This window comes from Terrapene carolina, unplaced genomic scaffold (assembly GCF_002925995.2).
Source record: "Terrapene carolina triunguis isolate 2854851 unplaced genomic scaffold, T_m_triunguis-2.0 Scaffold42, whole genome shotgun sequence".
Taxonomy (NCBI): domain Eukaryota; kingdom Metazoa; phylum Chordata; order Testudines; family Emydidae; genus Terrapene; species Terrapene triunguis.
Genome location: NW_020664393.1, coordinates 69,583,494 through 69,605,831, shown reverse-complemented (window position 1 = coordinate 69,605,831; position 22,338 = coordinate 69,583,494). Strand labels below are relative to the sequence as shown.

The window sequence follows — 22,338 nt, the reverse complement described above, 5'->3', positions numbered from 1 at the left end:
TAATAGGAGGATGTTGCAGATAACAACTTGGCATGAGGCATAATCTATGTATATGATAACAAGCGATGTCACACATTGTAAACTCTCTTCCACACAAGCCTGGAGTTATGTTTAATGCTGTAAATTAATAACATCAGGAATGTTGATTCAGGAACATGGAGTTACCGAAAGATTTATAAATGTATCAAGAATCCCATATCATTTCAAGCTTCATCCTCTGACTCTTCTCGTTGTGTATTTTACTTTAAATCTATCTCACATATTTTGCAAGTCAAATTCACGCATTTTGGGCTTAGCCAATACTTTTATGGGGCTTTTTTAATTACACATATTTGTTTCTGATTGGGCCACACAAACTTACAGCAGTTATATTGCTCCTTCTGTGCTAGTGTAAAGACTAATGTGTGCCTATGCATAAACATTGATATTTTATATAACACACACAATGGACCAAAACTGCAAACTTTGGATCCAGACCTCAACTTTCCCATAATCTGGGAGTGTTCAGATCCAGGACTTTGGTTTTGGCTCCAGTCTAATACACAGGCATATAAACACATACACTCACATGGCTAGGATTGTTTTCGCATGCTATAGTAGGGGAGGGAAGGTTATATTTTAATGAACTCATTTTATTCATAAATAGTAGTAGCCAAAGGCCTCAGTCAGCTTTGAGGTGCTGTTGTGCTAAGAGCTATAGAGAGAAATACAATGATACAGTCTCTGCCTCCAGGAGCTTACAATTTACCTTGTAAATATTTATTACTGGAGGTATCTGAATGAATGAGGTGAGGACACAGCAATTTTATAATGAAGGCAAAGCCCTTACATAGCTGTGCTTGTGTCCCCCTTCTGCCTCCATAGACTCACAACTCACAGCCCCTTTGCCCACAAAATCCCATCACTATTTACTTTCATCTGAAATCTCCCAAACTAATCTGAAAATGGTTCTGAACAAAAATGGGCCATCGATCAATTCACCTGAGATTGCTGAAGGAGGCTGAAGTTCTTTCCCGCCACTAACAGAATCTGGAAACAGATACTTGGCCACAAACCAGGGCAGATGTCCCTGATGGGGGAACTTCCATTATGGGAAGCATTGGTGCATAGTGGCCACACTCCACCACTTACAGTGTGGAGAATATTGTAATAATTGGGCCTATGAATTTACCCTAACCATGACCTCCACTGTGAGAAGTTCATAAAATGTCACAATAACCTATAACCATAAATGTGGGGATGGGAAAAAATGCGAAAGGGAGACAGAATGACCAAATTAGTCCAAACAAAGAACCAGCTGATATAACTCAAGGACTGTGTTAAGATCATTCTCTGGTAAACAAGAGGAGTGTGGAACTGGAAGTCAATTGACCAATATTGGTGAGTCAGAAATCAAACCTAACTGGTGAACAATATAATGAGATACGGGCTCTTACACCCATCGTTCCTTTTGGGGTACTTAAAAGAGAAGACTTTGTGGGGAAGAATAAAACTAACAACCACTGCTGTCTGGGAGACAGATGGACAGGAAAGGGCAAGCTTCACAATCATGATCATCACCCCCACCATCTCCTGGAAAGCCAGGGTCCACTGTTGTACCACTACACCTTTGTTGTCCTAATTCTGAGAGATGTTGTGCCCAGACTGAGCCAGATGATATCACCACCTCCATCAACTTTGGCTAAATTCTGAACACCATCTGGGATAAGAAACTTTGTCTCCACTTCTCCTCTCCTCCCACTGGGTATGCTTTTCCTTCCCCAGCTTATTTCTTCCCTTTCCTAACCCTCTCCTTAAGTTTTACCTTCTGTCTACTAAGAGTCTGTATTAGCTGGCCAAGACTGTCTCTTTTACAACACTGCTGTAAGCCTGTGGCCAGAAAGAGGAAAGCAATGCCCTAACCAGCCCAATGCTGGTATAAGTTTGCCAGAGTGGCTGATAAGACTGTGTGCTGGGCCTGTGTTTCTCCAGTTGCCAGTAAGAGTCAGAACCAGAAACAGAAGCTGCATCTTCTATCTTTGCTCTTCTTTTCTCTCCCCTTTTGTGTGTTTGTCTTGTTATCTAGGAACAACTACAGCAACAATAACAGCTTCAGCCCATCTCAGCTAACTTCTCTTTTCTGCCCCAAATGGACAGTTATTACCATCTTTAATCCCATCTAAAAGACCACCAGCCAGGGTTATTTTCCTTTTTTACTGCTAAAGGGAAAGGGAATAAGGGATATTATTAAAATGAAAACTTTGCTTAATATTTACATTTCAAATGCTTTAACTGTATTTCTTTCTTCCTGTACCTATAATTGAAGGTTTAAAAGATGCTTAATGATCTGTTTGCCATGGAACGAAGCAGGCCGAGGCTTTAAAACCCTGAACCATATTGACTGTTTACTGTGGTATCGTGACAGATCATGTTGCTACCTAGACCACTCTGGGCCCACTTATTCCATCTTCTAAGACAACACAACAGGAGTCAGAAAGGACCAGCAAAACCCAGAAAGAGGCTCAGGCTGAAAGGCACCCTGAGGGCATGGAGGTCTTGGAGACTGGCCAGAGCCTGCACTGACATGGCAGCCCTCTAAGGAAACTTGTGGAGCTATGGTGGGTTTTAAAGTTGTTCTTCCTTTACCAGTGGTAGGTCTGTGTAACAGGGGCTCGTCTGTGCCTGAAGTAGTAACAGCTCATGGAGGTCCCTTGTTCAGTCGCTGGTGTGGCGGTTGTCACATATGTAGAGGGCAGCAGTAACACTGGATGCTCTTCACATAGGCCACTAATCCCTCAGGTGAGCACTGCATTAGTGGTTCAAGGAGGAATAAGTAATATCACCCTCTACACCAGCTGTCCAGAATCTAGTCCAGACATCTGCAAAACTGTCACGAGAAGAGTGACCTAGAACTTGGCAGCTACATTTCAATGGTGGACATAAAATTAAGGAACAGTTATGGCCAAAGGTTCAGAAATAGGTGTGACTGATGGCTGGTATCTTGGTCAACACTCAGGTTTGAACCACGGAACTACAGAACCATGAGTCATTACAGCTTGATCTAAAGAGCCAGACTCTGTAGCAGGAGATTGTAACTGACTCACATCCTATGTAGATTGGGCAGAAGGAGCCACATAACATGAATTCACCAGTGGGTTACATAGATACCTATATTGTCGAAGCAAAATATGGGCACAGGAAACCCATCACTCAAGACTAGAGCTGGGCAAAAAAAATTTTTTTTTGGCGAATATTTGCTGAAAAATGCAATTTCAGTTTACCGAAACTGTTCACAAATTCAGGAAGAATTCAGCTAATAGTTTTGTCTGGAAAAAATTGGGGAGGAGGGGAAATCCCCAAAAGTTGAAATGTTTCAATTCAACATTTTCTAAATGAAACATTTTGACTTTTTGTTTCAAAACGACATTTGGTTTTGAAGTTTATCTAGATTTAACACAAAAAAGGATAAAAAACACTCAAAAATTAAACAAAACATTCTATTTTGGAGGAAATTAAATGTTTCAATCAATCAGAAATGAAATATTTAGGTTTTTTGTTTCATCAAGAAAAAAAACAAAAAAAATGGCTGGTTGACCCAATTACAGGTTGACCCAAAATACATTTTTTTTTTCGGTTCAGCCACCAATCCAAAAAAAAAAAAAAATCTGTTTTTCACCAGCTCTACTCAGGACTATGCAGTGGTAACTACACAGGCATGTGCAAAAGAGGAAAATACCTCTTCCAACCATAGAACTTTGCATTTAGTGCACACAATTACTATTGGTGATCAGAGGTATGTATTCTGTGGGGACAATTTAGACATTTATATTTAATACTCTGACGCTTAATGTTTCAGGATTCTGACTGCCTCTTCCACTTACTCATAAGCAGGAAAAGAGATGGCCAGGAGGCACAATAAATAGGACACAGCTGTTGCATCATACTTTTGGCCCCCTGCAAAACTTGATAGTTCCAACTGCCTGGGTCCCCTGCAGAGCCAAGGAAGAAACGTTGCATATGTTCATATTCTCCACCCATCACCATAGTGCCTGAGTACATTCCTGACTAGCACCGGGACACTGATTTCTTATCTCCCTATCAGGAATAATTTACATGGAATTTCAGAAGCGACAGAATACAGGCCAGTGTTAGTGGTTGGCTTGCACCATTACTGTACTGGCCACTGCCACAGAGTAAAATAGGTCCAAAGTTGGCCCAAAACGGGAAGTAATGGGTGGTCATTTTCCACACTGCAACATCTGAAAAATGCAACAGCTGCTTCAAGAAAAATGACAGAAGCTTTTCTGATTTTCCTCCAGATGGTACTGCAATGAACCTCAAACTACTGGTATTAAAATCTCGGGAACCCTAACATAAGCGGTAGCTGTTTGAAAATGCACCACAAATCTGAGAAAAAGATAGTGTCTGATTTTCTACACAACTTTAATCTGTTCTTTGACCTACCCCATTCATACATTTTGGCCCAGCAGCTAAGTAGAGACCCAGTCACTTCACTTTGAGATGGAAAGCCCAGTATGAATGGCCTTTTATTGCTTGCCATTCAAAGTCTTTATGCAATTGGAAATCTCACATCGAATCTGACTTCACTATGTTAGAATAACAGAACTCTGTAGCTTCGGGTCACTAACATAATGTTTCAGACAGGCATTCCCATGTGGCGTACATTTTGTTTCAAATGAAAACAAGTGCCGATAGCAAGGGATTCTGGCACTTGACCCCAAGGACTAGGCTGGAGACCTGGATTAACAGTGGTAAATCTCAGTGTAATCAACCTCAGCCTTTTCCCTTTTATCACAGAAAAGGCTTCCAAACTTTACTTCTTGGTAGTGGGGCTCCTTTAAATGGGAATTAAATGTAACTCCTCAATACAAAGGGATTCCCTTGTACTGAAGGATGTTAACTCTCCAAGCTCCTCTCTTCCAGAGAGACAGATTTCTGCAATCTGGGCTTGATTAGATCTAGTGATTTAATTGTGAAGGACCCTGGTTTAGCTGATTTTTTTTAATTACTATAAAACAGGATGCATACACAACGGCCCCATCTATACTCTCTGTACAACTGAGTTTAAAAACCCAGGTAGTCAGCACTTCCGGTGGGTTTGCTGTAAGATATCCAGGGACTGAAATGGATGGAAGTCATCCAATGCATGAGGTGAGGAAGAGAGCGTTTTCCATGAATAGAGGGTAGCATGGAAGACAGCATGAGGACCAGGTTGAGAGAAGGGTTTAAGAGGCACCCTACAGGGCTGAGAGGAGCACAGTTTGAAGGAGGATATCTAAAGTACTTCTATGGTTTCCATTTCCATAGTATCCAAACACCTCACAATCATTAACCCATTTCTCCTCACAACACCCCTGTGAAGTAAGAAAGTGCTATTACCCACATTCTGCAGGTGGGGAACTGAGGTACAGCGTGACTAAGTGACTTGCCCAAGGTCACACAGGAAGTCTGTGGCAGAGCAGGGAATTGAAGTCAGGACTCTTTAGTCCCAGGCTAGTGCTCTAAGTATACAAGCATCATTCCCTCTGAAGCACCCGGCACTGACCACTGTCAGAAGACAGCATACTGGGCTAGATGGACCATTGGTCTGACCCAGTATGGCCGTTCTTATGGGTAAATAGAAATAATTAAATCTCAGCCACTTTGTAAACTCATCCTCTAAAGCAGTGGTTTTCAATCTGTACTCCGCTGACCCCTGGGGGTCCGCAGGGTGCGCGAAAGGTGGTTGTTACCATAGAACAGTGGTTTTCACCCAGGAGTCTGCAGACTATATCTAAGATTTCCAAAGAGGTCTGCACCTCCATTTGAAATTTGTAGGGGTCTGGAAAAAGGTTGAAAACCACTGACCTAGGGATCAACCACTCAGTGCTACACACACACACACACACACACATACTACATGACTGACTACAGCACACACCGCTCTCATTCTAAAACCCAGAGGGATGCTTTCTGCTCTCAGAAGCACCATGGATGCCAATGTAACCTGACTGCATAAATCAAAGGGCAGCGAGTAGCCCACAGGGTGCAGGGTCACAGGTGGAATCCCCATCACTGGAGGATTTTAAGAACAGGTTGGAGAAACACCTGTCAGGGATGGTCTGGGTTCATTTGGCGCTGCCTCAGTGCAGAGAACTGGACTCGATGACTTCTCAAGGTCCCTTCCAGCCCTACATTTCTATGATCCCATGAGAACCCTGCCAAACACCTGAGATCGTCATTAAATCGCTCCTGCAAGCAAAGTCACGGCATGAAAAACTAAACATTATGTCTCTCCTCTTCTCTCGCTATTCCAGATGCTGGGGAGGCTTCTTAAATATGCCACTTGCAGATAAGGGAATGGACTAAATACATGTGTGTATCTATTGTGCATGCAAATGCAACTTATTGAGCAGATTTTGAAAAGCATTGTTTGGCAACAAATAAATAAAAGAAGGATGGGTTGGCCTCAGCCAAAATCCTTTGTCTTTAATCGCCACATCCTCCTGCTCCCACAGCGTGTCTGCCTGTTGCCCCCCTTGTTACAAGCTATCATCATCACATATGGGAAAGCCTCTCTTTACTGCAAATTCTGGTATGATAGAAGGAGACTCCGAGTCCCAGCCATTTGATATGCGGTATTAGTGTTACAAGAGCAACTGCAAGTCTGTCGGCATGTCGTTTTTTTACAGGGCACATGTTGCCCCACCACTTTATCTTCAGCATTTACCACTGACATGTAGGAGCAAAAGCACTCAGATCAGCTCTTTAAAATAAACTGTAAATTTCTCTAAAAGTGCCTGGGTGCAGGAGATGCCACAATTAGCAGCTCTCTGGGGAAACTGGACATTTGCCAGATTAGAACAAAATGGTTCCTTGCACCATAGATGCATCATTCCTTTAAACCACTTGTTCTGCTGTAACATTTATTACTAATTCTTATTGATTTATAGCCATAAATATGCAGGGCACTTAACACAAATAAAAGTGCAGGTCTTTGCCCCCAAAAGCTTGAAATCCAAATCCCTGATCCTGGAAAGACTGATGCATGTACTGAATGTAATGCCCATGAGTAGTCCCCCACTGAAGTCAATAACATCAATCAGTGTAGGTTTCCACATCTGAATTTTCCAGTCCTATTCAAGGTACAAAGGGTTCTTTGATTTGTGGTAGTCATACAACCTTAAAGAGAAGAGACTGGTGATAGGTTTCTTCCATATAAATGAGTGACTAAAATTAACTACTGTCACATGGGCAGAATTCCTCTTTATGATTCAGTTATCTCTGATGATTTACATCAGCTGAGAATTTGATCCTATGAGTACAGGAGAAAAGGCAAACCAAAGATTCTAGCTGGATTTCAAGTCACTAAAATAAAACACCCTAAAACAAAATGTAAGTTAACCCTACAGGAAGTCCTGTCTACAATGAAAAACTACCATGTTGGGAGATCCAAGTAAAAGGTGGGCCATCCCCCAAAACAGTTAAAACACAGTTTGGTCTTGCAATATATTTGTGTTTTAGCCACATTCCTGGACCACTAAAGTCAAAGGCGGTAGCAAAATTCAGGAACATCCCATAAGACATAATTCGGTCCCATCTACACTGCAAGAACAAACTATTTATTAACAATTTCATAGATTATAAAGCAAGAAGGAACAACTGTGATCATTTACTCTGACCTCTGGAGTAACACCATAGGACTTCCCTCAATTCTGGTTTGAACTACAGCATATCTTTTAGAAAAACATCAGACCTTGATTTAAAGATTTTCCATGATGAAGAGTCTACCACAGCTCTTGGTAAACTGCTCCAATGGTTAATTACTCTCACAGTGTCAGATGGCCAATGTTACCCAGCATGATAATTTTTAGAGCATAGATCTAAGTGGCATCAAGCACAAGACCGCTGCTGCATGGCCTGGGAAAGATGAAACCAAGAATTAAAGAGATGCAGTTTAACATGCAATACCTGAAGGGAAGTACCAACTGAACAGGCAACATCTTCCTTAATTAAAGTTGCATAGGACTGTAGGTATCGGGAGGGACACATCTGATGACTTGGCACAATTCGGCCATAAAAGGAAGACTGGATGCTGATGGTGGTTCTGTGAGGGCATCTCAGGGAGACATATTCTCCATCGCAGGCATGGTCACTGTAATTCTTTAACACTTTCGATATAGAACCTGACAAAAAAAGATGACAAGAGCCATTAGCTTCCTGTCACTGATCATCATATTTTGTTACACAGTGCTGCCACTAATTAACTAAAATCCAGCTAATTAACTCTCACTGCACTGCAGTCAAGTAGATTTTGTCATCATCTCCCACTTCACAGCTGGGGAATGGACACGGAGATTAAGTAACTTGCCCAAGGTCACTGAGAGTGTGCATGGCAGAACTGAGGTTACTATTCAGGAGTTCCAGGCTCCTAGTCCAGCACTCGGACCACTAAATTGGGTTGTCTCTCTCAAAACCGTATTTTAATTTCTTTGGTTGTTTCTCCCCTTTTAACCAATGGCATGAAAAATTTGTTTTCTCCCTTCTTAGGTGGAGTTTCCAGGGTTTCTAGAAGGAATCTGCTCCACAGAACCAAATCTTTCCCAGGGAGACATTACAACATCATATATCACAGTAAAAGCACTAAGAAGAATAGGTCATTTATCCATCAAACACCAGGGATGGATGTCACCATGACAATATCTTCTGCATCCGCCACACTCAAGCTTCAGGGCTAAGCATTCTGGTACTGACCCAGAGAGGTGATACTTGCCCTCAGCCACCACTGAGATCGGTGAGAGTTGTGGACGTTCAGTACTAGAGCTAGTCGAGGACATTTTCAACAAAACAGGTTTTTTGTTAGGAATTGCCAATTTGTCAAAATTGAAATTTTTGCAGGAACATACCAATTTCAATTAGACTTTCGCTGGTAAAGATTTCTCCCATTCAGGATGGACTCTGGTCAAAACCAGCACGAAAGACCCACCCCTGAATAGCTATGTGGTTAGAGCTACACATCCAGAACGTGGCAGAGCCTGATTCAGATCAAGGACTCGAAGCTGGGTATCCCATATCCTAGATTGAGTGCCCTAGTCATCAGGCTGTTGGTTAATCAGGGATGGGTGTGTCTCTCTCTTTCTGATGAAAAACTTGGAAAGGTCTCAGTTTCATCCTGATAAGGAAATGGCCTGGGAAAGATGAAACAGGATGGGGGGGGGGAAACATTCCCCAGTTCTACCTGGTACGTCTCAAGATCAAACCCCATGTCAATACAGCTCTGCTTAATAAACTAGCCAGTGCTTGTCCTAAACAAATTGAGAGCTTGCCAATTTTCAGGGTTTACCCTAGTCAACTGGAGGTGCTGTGTCTAGAAACCTCTGAAGGTTTACAGCCATTGAAAGAGGGGACTGGGTCAGGATTCCTACCTGTAGTGAGCTCTACCCTCTGCTACCTGCTTCTGCTGGGAACCATTCCCAATCTCTCAGCTGGCCCCACAGCGAAAGCCGTCTTCTTCTACAACCAGCATCTGCCCCTCTCCCATCCCAAGTAGCAGCAGGGAGAAAGCCTGTGTGTTTGCAACAGAGACTGGGTGCTAGCGCTTCTGACCATGGAACCCGAAACCTGCTCAGAGGGCAGGAGTCTGACTGGCTGTCCAGAAAACCAAAACAACCCCATCCCCTTTTTTGTTTATTGATTTTCCTTTCCCTGCCCTTTTCTCTAACCTTTTCAGTGGTAACTGGATAAAGGTTAAAGAGGGGAGGGAGGGGCAAGGCAGAAGAAAAAACAAAAACCTAGGAAGGAAGAGAAAAAAAAGTTTTGAAAATGTTCAAAACTGGGGAAAAAATGATAGATTTCACACAAAAATAATATAAATTATTATTTAGATTATCATAGCAGTCCCTTTTGTGTGAATTTCCCACAATCCCCCTTCCTTTTCAACTATAGAGCAGGCTAGACAAGTGGGTAAGGGGGCCATCATGCTGAAATGGGTCAGAGGTCACAAGCTGGGCACAAGATGCCCAGGACAAATATAATTCTCCTCAGGGACCTCGGGGTTAAAGCAACAATGTAGCTCGGCCCCACCATTTAGCTTTGATTATAGGATTTTGGATATTTCCTCCCTATCTTTTACTATTATTATTAAACAATTATATTGTCGTAACACCTCAAAATATACTCCGAATAGTCCCTTTGCTCAAATCAATCTATTAATTTTCAAGCACCAAGAGCAAAATTTGCCTATAAAAAAAAGAGGCTTCCGGGAGGCAGCCCCAATGGCTGGAATAAGCTCCCTGGCTGTATAAGAAGAGAGGCAAGAGCGCTGTTTAATTTTAAAGCATTTTTATTCCTAGTCTGAGGAAGCTCTGTTGGTGTAAAATGAACTGGGTCTGCTCAATGCTGTCTCCTACTTCAGAGAGCAAGTGTCCTGCACCATGGTGATTGCTTTGTTCTGATGCATCCTGGAGTCTGACGGATAGTTGTTCTCCCTCCAGTGGTGTGCAATCATAAAGCATGTCAATCGGATATGGCAAATTAATAATAAAAACAAACTTTAAAAAAAAAAGAAGTTTCCAAGTTATCAGTCCACCACGTTAGGACTTCTCCCTGCCTTCTCGTGTACTCGGGGGGAAGGAAAGTGTTACCAAGAGGCAGTAAAGATTCCCCTTGCTTCAGAGGATTTGTCTCTCAAAGCAGCCGTCCCTCAGCATGTCTCCTGTGTCAATATATCTAGAATCAGGATGGCTTTCAATCCCCACAATTAGTGCAGATCACATGTCAGAGCAACTCATTACTCCCCTTTTCCTTTGGCAACAACAGAATAACATGAGTTCATTCAAACTCAAGTTAATGAAAACTATCGCTTGAGCCCTTTGATGGTGACTGGCTAATGACAACTAAAGCATGCTCTCGGAAGCATCTGGCACTGGCCACTGTCAGAGAGGGGATACTGGAATAGATGGACCACCTGCCTGTGTTCCCAAGCAGAGCAGAAAGGACTAGGTGTGTAGATAGTCATTATGCTCTCTCTCTTACCCTTCCCCATCTGCCTAATCTACTCCCAATTCAGTGAAAGCACTTTTGAAAATGCAAATTTTTCCTTATCCAGTGGCTCACTCTTCTGCATTCTGGGGTTAGGAAAGTGAGCATCTGAATTGATTTCAGCATTAGCATCAGGGTCTGGGCAGTGCTGGGGTGATCTCTTCGCCGATCACTGTGTAGAGACCTCAAACAGTGAGTGGGTTGCTGATGAATTGTTCATTGATTGAAATTTATAAAAGCATGGTCCTTGTCAAGCGTCTTGGGACTTCAGTGTTGCTTAGATAACAAGATAATAGGCACACAACATAAATAGAAAACTTTCTCCTCTCTTTCCCCACACGGCGCTGAGGAATCTCTTTTGGATGTCTGCATGGGACCAATTTTTTTAATCATACAGGATGACACAATATCAAATATGTGTTAACTGGTGCATAGAATTTGGTGGTAGGTAGATAAATGCAGTCTAAAGACATGTGAGCAGAAAGTTATTCATTCAATCCTCTTATCTATCTCCCTTGCCAGTTGCAGTGTAAATTACCAGTATTCACTGTTCACTATCGACTGGAATATAAATGACAATCACAAATGTGCAACCTTCAAGATAAAAACAAAGTCAATTACTAGCAGGGTTTTGCGAGTTGCTGATGGGAATATAGTTTATACAACCATTTTTTCTTCACTAGCCTGACATTTTGTTAGGTTGAAAGTACACCTCTACCCCGATATAACGCTGTCCTCGGGAGACAAAAAAATCTTACCGCGTTATAGGTGAAACCGCGTTATATCGAACTTGCTTTGATCCGCCAGAGTGCACAGCCCCGCCCCCCCGGAGCACTGCTTTACCGCGTTATATCCGAATTCATGTTATATCGGGTCGCGTTATATCAGGGTAGAGGTGTATCTGAAAGTGGATCCCAGGCAATCAAAAGAAAGAGGCTATTAAGATCTGCTGGCTTAACCAGGAGATCTTCAATTATCTGAAACTCAAAAAAGAATCCTACAAAAAGTGAAAACTAGATCAAATTACAAAGGATGAGTATAAACACATTACACAAGTATATAGGGACAAAATTAGAAAGGCCAACGCACAAAACGAGATTAAACTAGCTAGAGACATAAAGGGTAACAAGAAAACATTCTATCAATGCATTAGAAGCAAGATGATGACCAAAGACAGGGTAGGCCTGTTACTCAATGGGGGGGGGGAACAATAATAGAAAATGTGAAAATGGCAGAAGTGTTAAGTGACTTTTTTGTTTCAGTTTTCACCAAAAAGGTTAGTAGCGTTTGGATATCTAACATAATGAACACCATTGAAAATGAGGTAGGATCTGAGGCTAAAACAGGGAAGAACAAGTTAAAAATTACTTAGACAAGGTAGATGTCTTCAAGTCACCAGGGCCTGATGAAATACATTCTAGAATACTCAAGGAGTTGACTGAGGAAGTATCTGTGCCCATCTATAAAAAGGGAAATAAGGACAACCCGGGGAATTACAGACCAGTCAGCTTAACTTCAATACCCGGAAAGATAACAGAGCAAATAATTAAACAATCAATTTGCAAACACCTAGAAGATAATAAGGTGATAAGTAACAGTCAGCATGGATTTGTCAAGAACAAATCGTGTCAAACCAATCTAATAGCTTTTTTTTGACAGGGTAACAAGCCTTGTGGATGGGGAGGAGTGAAGTGGTAGATGTGGTATATCTTGACTTTAGTAAGGCTTTTGATACTGTTTCGCATGACCGTCTCATAAACAAACTAGGGAAATGCAACCTAGATGGAACTACTATAAGGTGGGTGCAAAACTGGTTGAAAAACCGTTCCCAGAGAGTAGTTATCAGTGGTTCACAGTCAAGCTGGAAGATTAAATCGAATGGAGTCCCACAGTGATCAGCCCTGGATCCCGTTCTGTTCAATATCTTCATCAATTATTTAGATAATGGCATAGAGAGTACACTTATAAAGATTGCAGACAATACCAAGCTGGGATGGGTTGCAAATGCTTTGGAGGATAGGATTAAAATTCAAAATGATCTGGACAAACTGGAGAAATAGTCTGTGGTAAGACCAAATGCAAAGTACTCCACTTAGGAAGGAACAATTAATTAGTTGCGCTCACACAAAATGGGAAATGACTGCCTAGGAAGGAGTATTGCAGAAAGGGATTTGCGGGTCATAGTGGACTACAAGTGAAATATGAATCAACAGTGTAACACTGTTCCAAAAAAAAAAAAAAAGCGAACATCATTCTGGAATGAATTAGCAGGAGTGTTGTAAGCAAGACACGAGAAGTAATGTTTCTACTCTACTCTGCGCTGATTAGGCCTCAACTGGAGTATTGTGTCCAGTTCTGGATGCTACACTTCCGGAAAGATGTGGACAAATTGGAGAAAGTTCAGAAAAGAGCAACAAAAACGATTAAAGGCCTAGAAAACATGACCTATGAGGGAAGATTGAAAAAATTGGGTTTGTTTAGTCGGGAGAAGAAAACACTGAGAGGGGACATGATAACAGTTTTCAAGTACATAAAAGGTTGTTACAAGGAGGAGGGAGAAAAATTATTCTCCTTAACCTCTGAGGATAGGACAAGAAGCAATGGGCTTAATTGCAGCAAGGGAGGTTTAGGTTGGACATTAGGAAAAACTTCCTGTTTGGATAGTTAAGCACTGGAATAAATTACCCAAGGAGGTTGTGGAATCTCCATCATTGGAGATTTTTAAGAGCCAGTTAAACTAACCCCTGTCAAGGATGGTCTAGATCAGTGGTCCTCAAACTTCATTGCATCCTGACCCTTTTCTGACAACAAAAATTACTACATGAGCCCAGGAGGGGGGCCCAAAGCCCGAGTCCCACTGCCCTGGGCAGGGGGAATAAAGCAGAAGCCCAGGGCTTCAGCCCCAGGCAGGGGGCCTGTAACCTAAGTCCCGCCATCCCAGGCTGAAGCTCTCGGGCTTCGGCCCTGGGCGGTCAGGCTCAGGCTTCGGCCCTGAGCCCCAGCAAGTCTCAGCCAGCCCTGGGAACCCCATTAAAATGGGGTTGTGACCCACTTTGGGGTCCCAACCCACAGTTTGAGAACTGCTGGTCTAGATGATCTCTTGAGACCCCTTCCAGTCCTACGATTCTACGAAAAACAGGCCTGCTGTGGAGGCCAGTGTCAGATCTGTTCAATTTGGCTTGTAATGCAGGGGTTCTCAAACTGGGGGTCGCAAGGTTATTACATGGTGGGGTCGCAAGCTGTCAGCCTCCACCCCAAACCCCGCTTTGCCTCCAGCATTTATAATGGTGTTAAATATATTTAAAAGTGTTTTTAATTTATAAGGGGCGGGGGCGGAGGGGTCTTGCTATGTGAAAGGGGTCACTAGTACAAAACTTTGAGAACCACTGTTCTAATGCTTGTCAATGCTTTTCATGGTTTGCAGTGTTGCCAGCTCTTGTGATTTTATTATGTCTCACTAAACTAGAGGTTTCACTTAAAACTGGAGACAAGTAATTAGATGAGAATCTCAGCTTTCATTTTAAAAATAAAGTAAGTTTCTAGCCCTCATTGTGCAAGAGAAAAGTTTGAAAACGTGACCTGAATGCACCCTAAACACTCAAAAACCAGAAGGCAAATAAAGAGGACACCAATTTTTTTTTTAATCTGATGATGTTTGAACATTTAGGGCAGCAATAACGCAATGGGCTCCACACCTTTCACTTGTAGTTTTCAGGGAGAGGGGGAGGAAGAGGGCGGGATCATTCCTTGTACGCTACAACTTACTTAAAATAAACCAATCTGTAGGCATGATGTATTATGTTTCTGTTTGGTTCAAAGGTCTCTTGTTGGGTTTTATAGCTGGTTTCACATTCCAAGGATGAAGACCTAAACAAGAGTCAATTACAACAAAATAGAGGAAATGTCCCTTTCAATCATCACATTGAATGGGATTTTTCTCAGGGCAGGAGTCTGACTCTTAGCAAATCATCAGCAAATTACTAAAACCCCTCACCACCGCACTCCGAACACAAACTTCTATGCTGGTTCTAACAGAGGCTGGGGAAAGAAATTCTACACCAACCAGCAATTTTGTCAGTTCCCCCAACAACCATTTTCGCTCGTGCAAACCTGCCTCCTCAGGGAATTGCTGCTCAGTTCTCAAGTAAAAGCCAGTTGTAACTACCTAGGACATATGTTAGCTGGGGGACAATAAAGGTTTCATAGACCATATATATATCATTTTACAGATATCACTTGATATGACATGACAACATTACCCTGATGTGGTTGCCCGACCTCCCTGCCTACTTGGAGTGCTTTCTCTTTTAAGAGAGACAGCTTTTCCTTTTTATGAAACCAGAGTAACTGATGGAGTAGCTTACAAAAGAACAGAATTATAGAACACCTTTTTTTCCTCGCAGCCAGAGATAGGACAAGAATACAGTATACATCTGTACATCATTAGAAACTGGTGTTTACTCATTTATGGGGGTTTTCTTCAAAATGGTAACCACATTTTTCCTGTTTCCATGAAGTGAAATTTCAGTTTTGCAATGCAGTTCCTGATTCTGATGTCGTAAACGTGTGTGCAGCAAATGATGCAACTGCTTTTACAGTGCACCTGGTGACATACCGCACCTGATCAGCCATCAAAACGCACCTTTCCCCTTCACTAAGAAAAATCCTCTATCAACATGTGCTATAAAAACTCGTTACATAAAAAAACCCTCTAAAGATCCAATTCAGATACACTCAGGATACTTCTAACATTACTGTGCATTCCATAGGATTTTAAGACCTGAAGGGACCATTATGATCACATACTATGAGCTCCAATGTAACAGAACCTCACTCAATAAATTCCTGCATCAAACCCCTCATTTCTATTTGAGCAATAGCATATCTTTTAGAAAGATGTCCAGTCTTGACTTAAAGACTGCAAGTGATGGAGACTTCACCACATCCCTAGTAAGCTATTCCAATGATCAATTACCCTCATTTTAAAAATGTCCCTGGACTTCCAATCTGAATTTGTCTAGCTTCAGCTTCTAACCATTGGATTTTGTTAAACTTTTTTCTGCTTGATTAAGGAACCATCTGCTGTCAGAAATCTCTTCCTTGGGTAGACCATGATCAAGTCACCTCACCTCTTAACCTTCTCTTGGATAAACTAAAGAGAACAAACTTCTTCATGCATGTGCATCACCAATCAAATAGAATCTATATACTCAATCCTGCAAAGTGCTGAGCATTCTTAATTCCCACCGAAATCAGGATCTCAGAACCTATCATCATTGAGCCTACTGAAAAGAAGTGGCAGAAGCTTATGGAGAAATAAACAACAGGTATGTGGATGTGGTGCTGGGACCTGTCTGTTACTTGCCTACTCAATAGAGGTGACATCTTCAACTAGATTATGAACATAGCTGGTAAAAAGTTATGTATTTTCTGTGAAATTTTTTGAAAAAAAATTCTAATGTTCTGAATTTTTGACAAAAGAAAAGTTTTCATTTTGTGTCAGTTTTCAAAGAAACAAAATGTTTTTGATTTTCCGAGTTCTCCACACACACACACACACACACACACACACACCATCCAAAAAAATTGGGGCGAGGGAAAAAAGAGACAAGAGGAAGACAAACCAAACCAAAAAGCTTTAATTTTAAACAAAATGAAAATTCGTTCCATTTTTGACCCAAAAATCCCCAAACATTTTCAAAGAAATAAAAGCTTCTTGTGAAAATTTTCATTTCCTTTGAAAAGTCTTTTTTTATTATTATTTTTGCCAATGAAAGTTGACCAAAAAAAATTTCACCAACTGTAATTATGAATACAGGATGCAAGGATACATTTAATTTAAATAATTAGTTTGATTGGCATAGACCTATAAACTTAGAAACAATTGATTTTCCATTTTCTGAAACACACTAAGTAAATACAATCAATTGTCCCATCAATAATACTGCTCTGTGTACAGTGGAGAGGGTAGATCTTTTAACTCTAGCCCTCTATTTCCAAGCATTTATAAATGTTTACAAATTACCAGCTGGGTTGAAATTTTTTGTATTTCTTTTAAACAGTGAATTTTTAAGTCAGATAAAATTCCTTTTGGACGTTTTTGAGACAATGGAATATGAGAGAGAGTTTTTACCAACAGAGAAGTTATTCAGATGCTATTTCTTGAGTTCAGAGGACCCCAAAACAAGCATGGTTTTAAGATGTGCTATGAACTGTCGTAACTTTCCGACATACTTTTTATATGCAGAGCATTGATACCGATAACATCTCATTGAAACTGTGCTGAGCTGGAAGAGTAGAAAAGCATATTACTAAGAATAAGAGAGACAAACAGGACTAAAAATGTGACCCAAGGCCAGGCTTCAAACCAGAGTAAGTACATCTATATGTATGTGCCTCGTACTAGGCAGTCTTGCTGATAATCTTGTTTGAAATACTAAAATCAGCTCTCTCAAACAGCAGCATGGCCTAATATGAACACAAGGGGTTTCTTTTGCTTTGTTACTATTACTGTTGACTAAAGCTTGCCATTGCAAAGATTCTGCAGGACAAAATATTTCTCCCACCTCCCCTCCTCCTGTATAATTACTTATAAATACAACAGAGAGCAGGAAACAAACACATGAAGATTTTGAAAGTGAGCCTATGAAACTTTTGACCTAAAATCAACCTTATCTTGTCCATTATCAGATTTATTCTGTTGCCAGTTATAGATTCTGACTGGGATCCAATGTAACAAGAACAACAAAAAATGACTTTGTAAAAAGCTACTCTAGTATTTTGTTTAAAGGGACAGTGCCAACCTATTAAGGTTCAAGAATTTCATAACATTTTTAAATGCTCAGCAGTAATTGTAAGGTTCTGCCCTGATGATTAGTGTGACAGTGATGTGGTGGGAGCTGGATAGCTTGAAGGGGTAGGTTCACTTCTAGGTTGCTGGCTTGAATCTAGCCCAGATCAACAGTGAGGGTTAAATAAAATAAATAAATATATGGAGATATACCTATCTCATAGAACTGGAAGGGACCCCAAAAGGTCATCAAGTCCAGCCCCCTCCCTTCACTAGCAGGACCAAGTACCAATTTTGCCCCAGGTCCCTAAGTGGCCCCCTCAAGGATCAAACTCACAATCCTGAGTTTAGCAGGCCAATGCTCAAACCACTGAGCTATCCCTCCCCTTTGGGCTGCCTTATAGAAAACTCCTATACAATTTAATATAAAATGATGTCCTTTCTATAGGTAGTGTGAACCATTCTATGCAATTTACTAGATTATAATAAATAAATACCCCTGCCACAGAATTCTATAGGATGATCCCAAAACCCTATAGAAAGGATCGCATTCTCCATTTAAGTTTCATATTTAATAGCTTTCTAAAAAGTGCCAGCTTCTGGAATTATGTGATCTCATACAAACTTCAACTTAAAAGAAAAATTAACACTCCTGGTTGCAGAAAAAAACTTGAAAATATGGCCTGAGTGCACTCTAAAGGATTCTAAACCAAAAGGCAAATAAAAGGAATACCAAAAAAACCCTCAGGATTTTTAAACCAGATTCATGATTTTTGAACTCATGGAGTTGGAAACACAATTCTACAGGATGTGAGTCATTCCTATACAACTCTTGTTTCATTAGTAATTAGTAATGCAACAGGCAGGCACAGAGTCATAGGAAAGAATGCTTCGAGAGTGCTGAGTGTCTAGTTACGTGCTGAAGCGCTACAGTTTGAGAGAGAACATCTTGGCCTGTGACCGTATTTCTGAGCCCCATGGTGCCACACTGAACTAGGTCCCTCCTAAACCTTAGCCCTCTTTCTCCTATTCCACTCATCATGCTACAACTCTATTGGTTTTAGCCCTAGTACACTATCTAGTACTTTTTTCATAATGGCTTCTTTACGTTCTCCTTACAGTTTGTTACATTTATTCATCAACTCTTGTTTAAAATCAGGGCCTGATCCCAGAAAGCCACAGGCAGATCCTCTTGTCCCGTCAGAGTCCTATTGACTTCAGTGCGGCCCCATACAGGCATAAGGGTCCATGATCTCTTTGCAAGATTAGGGCCATTAGGTTGTAAGGTCTTTGGAGCTGGGAGTATATCTTTCTGCCTTTGCTGTAAGGAGCCTAACGCACTTTTGGCTTCTGTAAAATAAACCCATATATTAGATCACTGGTTATGATAAATATTTTGCATATTGAGAACCCATCTCCATACCTTTGCTCCCATCTAGGTGAGATGTAGCCTTGAACCCTCTGCTAGTTAACAACGTGGGGTGGGCAGGATTGTGGGACCCCTGCTGACAACAGGTCACAGCCCCAAGTTGAGAACGCCTGAACTAGATGATGATGACAGCTGGCAGTTATTAATGCCTGTTCAGTGGCCTATGTGAAATAAACTAGTGACCCCAGATCCGTTCCTAATGGTTTCTATAGATGGCCATACCACATACTTGGTGCACCTGGGTGGTCTCAGCAGAGAGACTAAGAATGGAATGGGAGTAGAGACCAAGCTGAAGGTGAGGTCCTTCCAGAACAAGACACAGACTCACTGGCAGGCCAGTATGGGGGAAAAACAACAGTGAATCTGTTCTATGCATTTCATTTCTCAGGGCTGCCAGTCTGGCATCTTTCCAGAGTACTAAATTCACTGTAGCGCAAGGCAGCCAACTGACCAGTCTACCCTTCTAGGCAATATCCTCTCTTCCCCAAAATGATTGATGGGGACTGAAAACATTTCCTGAGGTTTTTAACATTCCACACACAATCATTCTGGATTGTGCCATTTAATTCCCCCCACGTATTTCACCAGGAGGAATTAAATGCCCAAACCCAAAGTGAATGTGAACAAACACATCATCTACCTTTTTTTAAATGTCACTTAAGAATTTAAGAATAGTTACATTCGAGAGGGGAAATCTCTCCCTAGGCTCTGCTCTGTATCACTGCAGCTTGCTCTCTCTCTCTCTGGGGGAGTAGGTGGACAAGAGAAGCACTAGGGATGGAGCAGGCAGTGTGACTTTGGATCTACTGTAGTTTCCTACTGCAGATGTGCTGCTAGGGGTAAAGCAGCAGGGAGCTCCTTGAAGACCTACTTCCTCCTCTTCCACTGGGGCAGAGCCAGAATAGCAGTTTACACATAAATGGCTACATGCTCGGACAGTAGCTCACTGGTCCAAGTTGTGCATCTCTGCTCTCAACACACAGCTCAGCCACGAGAGCACAGGTTCCAGCTCCACAAAGCCACTAGCAAGTATCACCCAGCCACATACATTATGTGTACACGGGGCATGTGTACATTACAAGCGTGACAGCAGCACAGCTGCAGCTACGCCACTGTAGTGTAGACCAGTAGGTTCCCTCTAATTTTTTACATCCATGTGCAGAATGAATGTTGTTATGTGCATCAATATGGAGGTGATATGCGGTGGGGGTGGGGCCGAGGGGTTCAGAGTGTGGGAGGGGGCACAGGGCTGGGACAGAGGGTTGGGATGCGGGGGGTGCAGGCTCTGGGGTGCGGCAGGGGATAAGGGGCTCAGGGCTAGGGAAGAGGGTTGGGGGGTATCAGGGCTCTGGCTGGGGGTATAAGCTCTGGGGTGGGGCCGGGGATGAGGGGCTCGGGGTCCAGGAGGGGGCTCAGGGCTAGGGCACAGGGTTGGGGTGCAGGGAGATACGGGCTCTGGGATGGGGCCGGAGATGAGCAGTTTGGGGTGCAGGCTGTCCTGGGGCTGCAGTGAGGAGAGAGGACTCCCCCCAGCCCTCTCTTGCTGCAGCAGCTCGGGCCGGGTGAGAGGTGCCTCTCCCCGGCCACGGCAGATCCGGCGGGGCTGGGCCAGGTTGGGTCAGGGGATGGACTCCTCTCCCCAGCAGCTCCAGTGTGGCTGGCCTGGGTCAGGAGAGGGGCGGCTCTCCCCACCTGCGTGTGTGGCCCTTGAGAGCCTGCTGCTTGGCCGCGCAGTTTACAGGGAACATAGGTGTAGACCCACTCTACAGCAACAGAAAGGGTTTTTCCGTCACTATAGTAAATCCACCCACTCAGGAGGCAGTAGCTAGGTCGACAACGAATTTTTCCATCAACCTTGCACCAGGGCTGAAGTCAGCTTAACTACGTCTCTTCAGGGTTTGAATTTTTCACAGCCCTGAGTGACGTAGCTAGGTCAACCTAAATTTTAGGTGTAGACCAAGTCCCAGTGTAATAGAGGAAAGAAGCAGAGGAAGCAACAGAGAGAAGCACTGATCTGGGTATTTATCCCTTACAATACACTATGTTACGACGGAATTAAGAGAACATATCAATAATGTAGGGTAATATACATGACAGGATGCTGTAAATATCCTGAAACCAAACACTATAAATACAAGAAATTCAGAGTCAGGATTAAACTTCAAAGAAATTCAAAAATATGGTATGGAAAGGCACAGTTAGGATACCCAAACAGACTTAGCTCTGCCCTGCAGTAACACTATGCAATAACTATATGATTGCAATTGAGGGATTTCAGTGTTCCTAGTACTAGGTTATAGTAAACTGATTTTTAGAGACATTAGATTTCTCTACCCTACGTTGCCTTGTTTAACCTCCACCCCCATCCCTTCTTGTTCCTGTCCATATGATCTTTCATGCAGACTCACTCCAATTTCTCCTCTTTCCTGAACTCTTTACATTCCTCTGCATGTATGTACACATACACACACACACAAAAATTGCCTCCTCCCTCCTGCAGTCACTCTTGAGAATATCTAGCACAACTGGTAGCTTTCAAATAGTAATATATAAAATCAATTCTTTTCTGCCTTTTTTTAAATAACTGAAAGATTATCCCTCCACAGAGGCTGGTGCTTAAAATCTTCTTCAGACAAATTCATAAAGAATTGCCCTATGTCAGAATGAACGCCATCACCCATTGTTCTCAATGGGAATGATGTCACACACTGATGCCCTCTTTCAAAATGGTGGCCACCTTTCATTGTTCCCAATAAGTAGGTTTAGGAAAAAAATGAATTTTCCTTTTGTGGGAAATTTTAATATTTTGAAATAACTTTCCATTCGGAATCAGAGTGAAAAACTTGAAATATTGGGACTTTTTATTACATTAATAATTCCAAGAAGTTTTGAATCACAAATACCTAAACAAAAAACATTGACACTTTTGAATAAAAAAAAAAGTTTTCCATTTCAACTGGGCGTTTGGTAATGAGAGATATTTCACTTTATTTCAAAACGTTGAGTCAAAATGAATGTTTTCATTTAGGAGATCCCAATCAGAAAATCAAAAAATATTATTGAAATTGATGTTTTCCCACAGAAATTCTCAATTTTTAAG

The 22,338-nt window shown here is 41.9% G+C and overlaps 1 protein-coding gene across 1 annotated transcript in view; it reads right to left on the bottom strand.

Annotated features, from left to right (window-relative positions):
* Window positions 1-22,338, bottom strand: part of EVA1A (eva-1 homolog A, regulator of programmed cell death) — a 307,412-nt gene that overhangs the window by 196,423 nt on the left and 88,651 nt on the right. The window contains exon 2 of the mRNA XM_026653233.1: window positions 7,951-8,165. Coding sequence (XP_026509018.1) covers window positions 7,951-8,165 — 215 coding nt within the window. The remainder of the gene's footprint in view (window positions 1-7,950; window positions 8,166-22,338) is intronic.